Source organism: Apteryx mantelli, chromosome 7 (genome assembly GCF_036417845.1).
Source record: "Apteryx mantelli isolate bAptMan1 chromosome 7, bAptMan1.hap1, whole genome shotgun sequence".
Taxonomy (NCBI): domain Eukaryota; kingdom Metazoa; phylum Chordata; class Aves; order Apterygiformes; family Apterygidae; genus Apteryx; species Apteryx mantelli.
In genome coordinates this window covers 4339957-4352446 of record NC_089984.1, presented here as the reverse complement: position 1 = coordinate 4352446, position 12490 = coordinate 4339957, and the positions used below count along the sequence as shown (strand labels likewise).

Here is a 12490-nt window from a genome sequence, read left to right as displayed (position 1 = left end):
ATCAAAATTAATGCAGAGCTACTTATGCCTTCAACCAAGCAATACAACTTTCCGTTTAGCCGTATGGCCCGACTGACACCGTTTTATCCATTTCATGTGCCTTAAAAAGCTTGCGACTGTTTAAAATGCTTGACTGTGCTTCCTAAGTTACCGTTGTTCTGATTTATGACCTAGAGCATTAATGGCCTGGGTTTTATCTGACCTTGAAGTAGTGGTGGACCTACCACTTGTCCCTGTTAACAAGGCGATACAGCAAACAATTAAGCACACGTTTATTGAGTTGAGTACTCAGGAAAGTATCAGTATTTCCCAAATAATGAGACTTAGTTGTAGACGGACCGAAAAATGACAGGCAAATTAAAAAATACGTCAAGCTCAAATCATTTTCGCAGATTCTGGTGTTTCCCGATGGGATTTCAATGCCAGAGTTTTTATTTCTTTACATTTGGGAGGGAGAAGTCAGGCATAAAAATTACTCAAGTCTTTTGCTATGTGGAAGAAAACAAGCATTCTGTGCTATTTATTCTTTAATTTCACAAGTTTGTATGTGTCAGTTCATTTATATAAAAAAAAAAAACCAAGAAACTCCATTGTATTGCCTTCATCCTTGAAGAATGCAGGAAGGAGGAGGAATTTCAGGTGGCTCATTAAATAACTTAGGGGTAGACCTCAGTTCCTGCAGTGTTCAGAGCAGAATTTAAGTTCTAAGACCACCAAATACAAAGGTCTAGTCCTGAAAATGTTCACTTAACAGCTCCCTATGCTTCAGAAATACCTTTCTGCTTGATTTTAAATGTGCCTGTAGTTGCTGTTTCGTTCATGGATGGAACTGCCCGGGTTTTGGAGAAACCAAGAGTCGTAGTACCTAGTTCGCAAAGCCAGTCAGCAGCTAGTAATTAGGTTTTCTTAAAAGTTGGCAGTCGTCCTAAGGGTGTTGCCAACATCCCACGCATCTCCGCCTGCCTTTTTAATTCAGCTGAAGGAAAGTGATAGTGTTGGTGCCTCTCATCACGCTATCGCTTTGTGATACCCAGAAAATACTGACCGGCTGGAATTTTAGAAGACATTTCAAGTCTTTTTGTGCTTTCTACGTGTTTCTAGGTACCTTGTACTGGTTTCCAGATTCCACTTGGACGTCTGATGCATAAGAGTTAGCCACTGCAGTATTTAACCTTTAAGCATGGCAAAAATGTTCATGGGTTTGTACTTGGTGCAGGAGCTTAAAACAGTGAGGCTTAAAATTTAGAAACTCTGAAAAACATATTCCTGGCTAGAGCACGTGAGACTGCAGGGTACATAGGTGGTCATGGTGGTCTTTTTGCCACAGCAGTGCCCTCGGAAGGACCTGAAAGCTAGCGTTTGCTCACCTCGCAATACAGATGATAACGTGATATTCCTTCTTCTCATGTCGTCTTCTTGATCAGAGCAAACCAATGCGTCGAGGGGGATTTCAGCCACCGAGCGAAACATAAGTAGCCTTATTTCGGTGCAGTGTCTATATTTCATCATGTAAGCTATACCTGGGTGTTTCGGTCATCTTAGAAGAGCATTAATAATTGAGAGCATCCATCTCTCATGACACTGGCATTAATTACGCTCCTTAGAACAAGCAGGTAGAGCTACGTGGAGGTAATTCAGTCAAAGATTTACTTCTCAAGTAGTGTAGAGAGAATTAATTAATTACAGTAAATTTTCTGTTGCTGCTGTAGATATTATCTACATCTGCTCCACAGCAGTTCCATTATCTATTAAGAATAAAGAATGAGTGGGGCTTTCAGTAAACATTCAATGAACAAAGATTTTGTGTACACAAAGGCTTCTATTTAAAAAGACTTCTGCTTAACTTACCTTTTTGTAATCAGTTAAATGAGATTTTAAAAAGAGAAGTCAATGGAATCTGTTCATATTGTGGAGGTTTAATATTGCATTAATCTGGCACGTTTATTTTGATCTGTTGGTGCAGTGGGAACGAATAGTCATTAAATACACGAAAAGGAACAGTATAAACAGACAAATGGTTCTGTATTTCCTCCTGTAAAGAAACTCCTCCTCAAACGATTTTATTCTTAGCGATACAAACTGTAACTAAAGGAAAGCAAGCCCTGTTACTATTTTCCCATCAAGTTATGAGCTGGGTAGAAGGAAGCCATACAAATTCTTGCTGAGCTATAAGTATCAGTTTGCATATGAAGGATCTGCGGGGTCAGATTTCCTCCTATGAGGGCAGGTCGTCTTGGTTTGATAGAATCAAATCAGCTTGGTTTGACAGAACAACAACTATGTCTTCTATTAGAGCGAGCTTTAGGAGGCTTCGCTGAAGCTTGTAGTGGTCTCCCGTGTCTGTGCAGCTTGTCTGCTTGCATTATACGAAAGGGTGATTTAAGTAATCCTCTTAAAGAAATAGGTTGGTCAGTGTTTTCCACCGAAGAGTTTATGCAGCTTGTAATTCCATTCTGAAAGGTGGTTTTGCTTGTTTTAAGGTGAGAAACAGTTCTGCGCCAAGGATTATTGATGCATTGCGTAACCCAGAGTAGAATATGTTTAAGTAAAACTGCATTAAAATAGAACCTGCAGCAGAGTTCACAACAGCAGTAATATTTTTTTTTACCACAATCACGAGTACTACTACTTGTTCTGGAAAGAATAAGTTGGGCTCTATGGTTTTTTTTACCAGCACCATACAAACCTCTTCTGTTCTTTTTATAACAGCAGTAAAGTCTCCAGTTCCAAGTGAAAAATGAACCCTGTGCAAGGGTTTTTGGAGCACTGCAGCTGCAAGCCAGGGCAGCCCACGTTCCTAGTCGGCTTGGAAGCTCTTGGGTTCTGCTTCGGGACAAAAAGCTCTTGGTGAAGCTGCTATGGTTTTGCCCCTTTGCGATCTAGGCAAAATCCTGAGCTTTTAGTTCAGATACAGCCCAGCTGTATGTAGTCGGCTTTGCCTGTTAGCCTCCTGCTAGGTTAGGTGACGTGTGGTGCACTGTGTCCTCAAGATTTGGGCGGTTTAGCCTGAATTTGTATAGCTTTGGGTGTAAGCTACCAGCTGCAGCTGGTTCATCCACTAGCAATATTTCATTCCTGTGATATTGAGATGCTTTTTAGCTGCTTGGACAGCAGATCAATACTCTTCCTGTTTCACAAATGGACACGCGGTGTTGGAGTTGCAGCCGTTGCACGGTCGGGGACTGGCGTAATGGGAGAGACCTGTCCCATCAATCCCATGCATTTGTCAAGGGCACTTGAATTTCCTGATCCTTTTTCCTTAGTGTAATTATTGACAAGCTCCAGCCTTGTCTTTCCCTTCAGGCTCAATCTCTTCTCTTTCCTGAATTTCTTTGCAGTCTCGCTGGCCATTTCTTCTTTACCTCTTGGAGAGGTGTAGAGGGTTGGTAGATACTGCTCTTAAAGTTCCCATAGCCTACACTGGAAGGAAGCTAGGTCTGAAAATCCCTGCAGCCTCGCTGGTAGCAACACACGGGAAGAGAGTAACATGCTCCCCCTTTCCTATGGTCCGGTGGACGTTGCTTGTTGTGGTTATGCAGCTTCTGTGCGTGGAAAAAGGTCAGTGAACGAGGCCGTCGCCAGTCGTGCGTATTTTCCCGTTGCTTTTTCCAACTTTGGCCCTCCGTTTTCATCCTCCGCTGCCGACCGTTAGTAGATTCCCATTAGCAGTGTCGCTCGTCAGGCTCTCGCTCCCCTGGAGCTCCTAACTCAGCACGGCAATTTACTTTAGCTATTATGCAATTCATACATATTTTATTCCGGTCCTTATCACTGCTATTATCTTGATATCTGAGCAGCTGTTTCCCTGTTTGCTAAAGAAAAGCTATTCTTATGGATATCAGAACTTGAGCGTAGTTTTCTTGGATTTAATATAGATAACTTCTGATACGTAGAACAGAAGCATTATTTGCAGTTTCTTTTTTTGATCTAATAGGACACCGGGCTTTGCCTCAGATCTTATTATTTGCAAACTAGTTATATCTAGAGATGATAGTGTTGCCTTAGAGTTTGCCTAAATTAATAAACTTGTTTGACATGGGAGCTAAGGATGTTTCCTCTCCAAGGCAAAGAACGCTCGCATGAATTTCCAACTTCAATTTAAATAGCAGGCTACAAATAAAATAAGTCACAAGTGAAATTTCCTTCAAATTTACCTTCTGTAGCATTTATCAGGGCCTGGCATACTTAGGACAAAAGATATTTGTGGAGTCTATGTTAATGTTACATTTATTGCTTAGGGAAGAATTATATATATATAAGAGCTACTTTAGTGGCCCTGAGAAAGCTATAAATTGCAGCTGTTGGTCTTTTGTTTGACTTCTGTTTATAATAAAAGGGAAGTAAACACGGCTTGCTCCAGTAATAAATAGGAAGTGCCTGCTATGAGCCTGTACTACATTTTCCCACGGGAGCTTCCAGCAGTAGTTTCAACTCCCCCTTCCAAACCGAGCTTGACAAATCTTTAGCGGAAACGCCTAGCTTGAAAAGCGGTCGAGGCAGTTCGTTGGGGATCCTTGCGGCGTTAACTCAGCACGTGCGCCGCGAGCATCCGTTCAGTTCCTCTGCGAAAATTGTTAGGAATTAGGTCTTCGTTTTCCCTCTCTCTGCCCTTACTTAGGGGAACCGCTGAAGTTCCTGCTTAGAAACTTTTCGTGGTAATTAAACATATGCTAAGAGCTTTTTGCAAAACCGCAGCTCGTTTTCATGGGAGGCTGCTGCTTTGCTGTCTCTTTTAGGATCCTCTGCAGCAGCCTGAGACTTTTCATAACTCCGTCCTAATTTTGAGATGCCATTTGTTTTCATTAAGGAGCATAAGGAACAAAATAGCACGTATAGGATCAAGAAATAGATTTAAATAACTCTAGCTGCAATTGATTTTCTTCAAACATCTTTTCTTCAGATTTTCTACTAGTTTCCCCCCCCCCCCCCAAATTTCTCAAGGAAAAATTTGCTTCATGCTGCTGGTGTAATTCTAAGCATTACCTTGATTTTAGTCTGCCATATGCAGGTCACCTTGTAGTGGTAAGACTAGAGCCAAAAGAAGAGGACAGGTAGTAATGTTGTAGGGAGGTGGAAGAAAGGTTCCAGACCCACGTCTGGACCTTGAAGTATGAGACCCCGGGGAATAAGAAGGGAAAGGAATAAGAAGAAATGAATCTTTTTCTGATTCCCGGGGCTCTGAGATGTGCAATTCGGCTACCTTTTTTCCCCCCGCTAACAAGAGAAGGCGGCTGCCTTTGCAGAAGTAACCGGCTACCTAATTGGAGCTTGTCTTTCTCTGCGTATAAATTTGGATTCTTTTATAGCTAAAGGCAAGAATTGCTCTCATGGTTCCTCAACGCTTTCCATTACTGACTTAAAGCTTTTGGTGTCATGAGTTGCGGCAGAGGTTTCCTCGGCAGAAGTTATGCTAGTTGTACGGAAAATGAAGCGCGGGTTACGTGACCCTTGGAGCAATCTCAGCTGGCCACTCTTAGCTGCAGCTGCAAGCGGTGGTAAGAAACGTTAAGCTTCTCCGACTGTGCAAGGAGCTGAGCTTCCTACAAAGTACAGTGCCCCTTTCTCAGGGTGTTTATCTTCTCTGCAGCACATTTCCTATCCCAGAAGCGAGCGTTCGTTACCTGTGGGCCTTCCCGCGCGTTTTCTGCTGTGCCAGATAGCCTTGGCTGCTGTGAGAAAGGGTATGAGCCACGGTCTGCTTGCTTCCTTATTTTCCGTCCCGGCGACAGCCTGGAAAGAGGTTACGGCTAGCCCTGCGCATAACTCTCAAGCGGCGATTATTTTGTCAATGTGATTTTTAGCGGCGCTGCTGACTTCTTACATTATCCGCAGGACGAACGATCGTGATGTTACCAGTAGTGCTCCGTGCTGCGGTTCTGAGCAAGGCACCGTCATTTATTCTGGTTGCTTAATAAAGGCTATTTTAGGAGAGCATGTCAGTCTTATGCCCTGGCTTCCAGAGAGCTTAAGGAAATCTCTGGAGCCCTCTATTGGCGATATAAAAATGTTGATATTATAATCTTTGATGATAACATGTAATCTTTGATGATAGCAGCTTCCTATGTTAATGGCAGAAGTGCTGGTCTATGCAGCTTGGAGAAATAGGTAGCTAAGTGCCCAGCGCTTCATGTAGAAGGCGTTATTTCTTCAGGAGGATGAGAAGTGGTGCCTGGATTCAGATTTAATAACAAAAAGATTTTTGAAATTGAGAAGAAATATGGATTCTCCGGAGCGCTCTGTTACTCATGTAAAGAAAAAAAGCCCTATGCCACTGTTACTACTACTAACCCACGACCGCAATATTCTTTTTTGTGGAACCAGGCTAAGCAAAAACCCTTTAGCCTTCCCCCTCTTTGTTAGTCCGGGGCTTTTCTATGATCTGGTATCCTTCTGTTCCAAAGAAATGTCGTACCCTCTATTATAGAATAACTTACGGAATACCTCAAGAAAGCTTTCACCCGCCATACGCAAAAGTCAGCCTGGTAATTGATTCCTTTCATTTCTCGCATAAACCCTATTTAGACTATGAAGGCTTCAAAAACTTGATTCTTTATTTTTTTAATTGGGGAACCTTGAGGCCAGGTTCTCAGTATCTGTCTACGTTTTGAAGACAAAGAGCAAAGCATTTGCCTCCACTCTCTCATTGCCATATAGAAAACATTTTTTTCATCCTGTTGTGTTTTGGAGAGCCCTTCCTTGCTTTCTCACTAATTTCTCCTTTAGTTTCTTTTCATTCATAATCCTTCATACCTCTTCCCGGCACTTCTTACCAGTAGGCTGTTATATGTGGTCGCAGAAATGCTGAGACGTACCCCAGATTCTTCACATAGGACCACTGGATAATTCAGGCCGGAAGCGACCTCAGGAGGTCTCTAGTCCGACCTCCTGCTCAAAGCGGGACCAGCTCTGAGGTCAGACCAGGTTGCTCTGGGTTTTATCTGGTTGGGTCCTGAAAACCTCCAAGGATGGAGACTCCACAACCTCTCTGGGCATCCTGCTCCACTCCCTGCCTCTTCTCATGGGGAAAAAGTTATTCCTTATATGCAGTCTGAACCTCTTGTGTTCCAACTTACGCTCGCTGTCTCTCCTCCTCCCACCATGCACCACTGTGAAGAGCCTGGCTCCACCTTCTCAATGACCTTCCTGTAGGTATTGGGGGGCTGCTGTTAGGTCCCCCCAAAGCCGTCTCCTCTTCAGACTGAACACGCCTAGCTCCCTCAGCCTCTCACAGAACAAGTGCTCCAGCCCTGACCATCTTGGCGACCTCTGCTGAACTGGCTCCAGTTTGTCCATGTCCTTCCTATATGCGGTGGAGAACCAAAACTGGACCCAGTATCACGATGTGGTCTGATGAGTGTTGAGTAGAGGGGGATAACCCCTTCCCTCCATCTCCTGGCTGTGCCTGTTTACACAGGCCAGGATGCTGCTGGCCCTGGTTGCCACCAGGGCACCCCACTGGCTCGTTTTGGCTTGCTACCAAGATTCCCCAGGCCTTTTCTGCGGAGCTGCTTCCCACACGGTTGGGCCCTGGCCCATATCGCTACAAGGGGCTCTTCCTTCCCCGGGGCAGGAGTTGGCATTGCTTCTTGCAGAACTGCACAAGGTTCCTGTTGGCCCGTTCCTCCAGCCCATCAAGGTCCTTCTGAACGGCAGCTCTGCCCTCCAGCACGCTGACTGCTCCCCCCAATTTGGGGTCATCTGCAATCATGAGGAGAGGATGCTCTGTCACCTCCTCCGGGTCATTGATAAAGATGTTAAACAGGATCTTAAAATTCAGGTTGTGCTGAGCAGAGCTCAGCATTTCCTACATGCTGCTGCTCCTCCGAGGTGAGACCTGTCTCCTTTGCTACATCTTCAAATGACCCCTTTTAGACTTGCACCGTTATTTCAGTAAGCTCTGTATTTGCAATAATATTATAATGACTGGCTTTCAAGAACATCTGAAAATTCCTCTTTATTCAAGAGACAAAGTAATACCGCCAGGGTCATGTTGCTAATAGCATGCTTCCAGAAGGGGTTTAGAAAAACACTGTCTTTTAGAAGTGCTCATAACATTTGAGTTCCTCATAACACGTTGATGTGTATATCTAAAATAGGCGTGTGAGCCCACGCACACCTATTGACACGCACTTCTGTACCAAAGCAGAGCTATAAGAAAACTCACAGCACTTTCAGCCCCTGATTTGGAAGTCTGGAGACAAACGCATGTCTTGGTTGCTGTTTTAAGTGCTGCTGTAGGTTGATTCAGCGCTGGCAGAAATAAGCACACTGCAGATTATCAGAAACATTCCGTTAAAATTCCCTCGAATGGCACAAACCTTTTTCAAAATGGCAAGTACTCACTTTTTTTTAAGCCACTGTTTCCTAAGCCGTGTTTCTCTCAGTTTACTAAATTGGAGAGTTTTTATTACTCTGTGTTCTGCGGAATCAGGTTAGCTTAGGGAGTTTGATTTAAATTCAGCGTGTGTTGTGCATCATCAGAAATGAACGTTCTGGAGCGTGTTTTGTGTTGACAAGGAAGCATGAATTGCAAAGTAGATTTTCCTTATATAAATTGAACGTGGGAATGATAGTCTCAGGAACAATTAGCAAATAACTGAGCATAATCAGATGTAGCAAGCTAGCCTAAATGCATCTTTTTTTTTTTTTGCTTGCTTAAAATGTTTCTCCCTTAGTTGCTTTTTAAGGGTTAAGTGGTTATTGGATGGTGCTTATTGTGGATGAGGTGTCTCAAAGCTTTCTGCATTTGCCTCTCTACAAGAACTCATGGAAAAAAACCCTAAGAGCGGTATTCAGCACAGCTGTTTTTCACGCCGCTTGTGCGTGTTTGGGATCTGGTCTCTGCTCCAGCAGTATGGCGAGGGGATCGCTAAGGGAGCCTGCGAGCGCAGGTAGCGGCTTGATGAAGCACTCGGGGCGCTGTGCGAACCCAGCGGCCAGATTTATAGCCGTGAAAAGCGGCAGCCGGCTCCGACCGGAGGCGCCTGGGCCGCTTGCCAAGCCTGAGGACTGCAAGGTGAAGGAGATTGACCCGTTACAGGAGCTGTCCTGCAGCGAGTAAGTTATCAGCTTGAACCGGCTGACACAGCAACGAAGGCATGACCGAATACCATTAAGCAAGGTAGGGAGCGGGTCTGGAATACATGAGTTTTCTTTTGTAAGTGCTAATGTCCGCGCTCTCCCTGTGCGGCAAGCGCAAGGAGCTTGCCCCCGAACGCAAGCGAGAGATGATGTTCTGCATTTAGCATGGGCGCTTACTGCGGAGGACCTACCAAGCTGTAAATCCACTCGAGGCTGGGCACGCAGGAGGCGCCGCACCAGAAGAGGTTGCAGAAAAGCCCAGTTCCCGAGACGGCCGTAAGCTTTACATCTGCCAGGGTTCCTGTAAAGACCGTTAAAATGGTAGCATCTCTTCTAGGGACTTAGGCTTTGGAATGGATTCTCTCTCCAGCTAGGAAAACAGCTATTTGAAACAAGGCCATGCTCAAAAAAAAAAGAGTTTTGCTTTATTTGCAAGTTCCTTTTGTGTATATTTCTGATAACTAGATTAGGAAAATGAGATCTGGTTTCTGTTGCCAGTGGTAGAACAAAATAAAAGGGCGTCCTTATTTAACACGTAGGAATAGTAAGCATTCCTGTAGTGCTTTTTGCCCGTTACAGTAAAAAAGGATGGGAAAATTCTCCTGCCCCTCTTGCTCTGAAGGCCTCAGGTCCCAGATGTAACTAGGCACAACAGGAGGAATTAAAAAAGAAACATTGTTTTCAGATTTAGGGTGGAAGTTAAGAAAAAAAAGCCTTGAATGATAACCAGGAATACGTTTCTGTAGGTTGTATTTTGTTCAGATTTTGGTGCAGCCCAGTAGGGAAGAGAACTGATAGCCACTCCGGATTCCTTGGCCAGCCCATAGACCCATTTTTTTTAAACAAACATCATCCTTGATTGCTCAGAGATACCTCTCTGGCTGTGACTACTTGGGGAAGAACCAGAGAGGAGATGTTTGCATGAGAACCGAAGAAGACACTAAAGGAGGCTCACGCGGACTAATAGCAGTGTTACAATAGGTGCATGTATTTGGAGGAGGAGTTAGGGGACCGAACTCGGTATGAAGGTCAAGACTTTAAGGCCACGAAGGAGCTCTGAGGTCAAGGAATCCTGGGCAGCAGAGCTGGGAGGTGCCACCAGACGTTGACTTTGCCCACCCACCACTCGGCCGCAGCATCGGTTATACCAGGATCAGCCCCGGCAGCTACTAATGTGTCGTCTTGCGCCCGCGGAAGGTGCTGTAAGCCTCCCTGCACAGTCCGTTCCCCTCCTCGGCTCTTCTTGCTGTTGAAGGCTTTCCTGGAGTATGATTTCAGTCTTCCTTGCTGCAGTTTTTGTGCCCGGCGATGCTTTGCTTTTCCCTGGTGGATGAAGGGTACTGTTCGTTCCTGCTCTTTGCAACCCACGTCCCAGGCCACAGAAATTTGTGTTACTAACCTCAACTCTCCGGTGGTTTTAGGGCATAAAACAAAAATGTTTTCTGTTGCTGTCGCCATAACGTTTAAATTGATAAGGCTCAAACTGAGCAAAGCGTTTCACCTCCGTGCAAAACTTCAAGCCGGAGGAACAGAGAAATTAAAAGACTCCAGTGCTCGTGCGTAGGCATGTTCTGAAGCAACTGCCTGCGCAAGGTAACTAGTCCTAGCCAACGTATCTGCTTTTATCACAGCCTTAAGGTTTGGTACGGTTCTTGCTGCTATGCTGGTTTGGAATTTCTGGAATAAAGGTATCTCTGGTTGCAAAGGCGTTAGCATGTGTTGAACTGCTTTAAAACGCAGCTCTAATAAATTTTCAGGCTGAAACCCTCTTTGCCTTGCAAGGAAAGAAAGGAAATAAAAATGTCCAGCACTTCAAACTGATAATGCTTGCTTTTTCCCCAAAAAACACGTGACAGCGCTGATCAGCTGTTTTCCTGTGATTTTATACCGGATGGATCTAATCATACGCAGCAGTAAAGTTGCTGATGAGTTGTCACCTGTAAAACAGTAAAATAAAGGGTGTTTATTCATAATTTTATCTGTCTCCACAGACCTCAACGGCTACCGTTAATATAGTGGTGACTGATGTAAATGACAATGGACCCATTTTTGATATGTTTCTGCCTAAAAACCTGTCTGTCCAGGAAGAGGAAGCCAATGCTTTTGTGGGTCAAGTGAGGGTAAGTTATGAACCCTGCGGGGTTAAACTGTCAATTTTATTCCACGGGCAGCCCAAGCTATTGGGAAAGAGCACAAAATAATTGTACCTTGGGCAAAGCAGCTTCAAATTTTTAAGTTTAAGCCGTCTTTTTTTTTCAGACGTGTTTGTGTTAACAATTAATGAAGCAGTCTTTTGATTATGTCTTTGGGCTCTGAAATATTTAAGTGCGAGTTTTTCTTCTTTATGCTTAGGAGCTGAAAAGAGTTTTTCATTTAAAAACAGCACGGTAAAAAAGCTTTTTTAATGCACACACCACTGTAAGTGCTTTTCGTGACAGATTTACAGCGTTACAACGTTGTCACCAGATTTGTATACTCTTACTGCTTTCTTTTTAAATATTTTCCTAATATACAAACAAGCGATGTACGTTTACATATATAAAATGGTCACAAACTTAAAATCTTAAATTATTAAGGGGCAAAACCCATTAATCTGTTGACGGAAATAATTGATTTGGTGTCATAAAATCAGATTGTGCTTGGGGCATTGCTAATTTGAGTGATTTAAAGCTGCATAAATTTCATGACATGTATGGGTCTTTTGGACTATGAGGTGCAGGATTTAGTCGCCTAAAGCATTCATCTATTTCTTGGCCGAATCATAGTTTTTCCTAATGTCAGGTGAGGAAAAGTAGGAACTGGTGTTTTGGAAATAGTCGTTGGATACAGTATATTTCATATATACTTCACCGATGGGTTAGCACTACAGTCGGATGCGATACGAGCTGTAGGTGGAAGATGAGTTTGGATAAAATCCAAGAAGAGGAATTTAGACAAAAATATCTGTTTCCTTCCAGGAGCAACCCTATCACTAGGAAATGGGAGCTCCTTAACCAGGGCTGTATGGGCAGTACCTTCCCATAGGATATGATACTTGGAGTAGCAATGGGGCAGGGGACAGATATATAACCACAGTGATGATGTTTCTTTCCAAATTTCTATTATTCAGATTTTCACCGTTTTTTTCCATGTATCTTTTCACGTTAATTTTGGATGGACTTATCTTTTGTTCCAATTTTGTTACTTATTCATGAAGTCTGATTTAATTCAAGTTGCACTTGAGGTTTTGTAGGCTTCTTCCATATGGTTTCATTTGCACTTGTACTCAAGTGGTGTTGTCTGTGTCTATACTCTGCTTGCTGTATAACCCGGTATCATTAAAGGTGGGCTCTGCTCTGAAGCTGTCCAAGCTCAGGTGTAATTTTCATGGGAAATGTCCTTCAAGTCCTTTAAGTTATTTGTCAGCCTT

At 43.7% G+C, this 12490-nt stretch overlaps 1 protein-coding gene across 1 annotated transcript in view; it reads left to right on the top strand.

Annotated features, from left to right (window-relative positions):
* LOC106485155 (protocadherin-15-like) overlaps nt 1–12490 on the top strand; it is a 335439-nt gene that overhangs the window by 219829 nt on the left and 103120 nt on the right. Inside the window, exon 19 of the mRNA XM_067299667.1 lies at nt 11073–11201. Within this exon, the coding sequence (XP_067155768.1) occupies nt 11073–11201 (129 nt within the window). The remainder of the gene's footprint in view (nt 1–11072; nt 11202–12490) is intronic.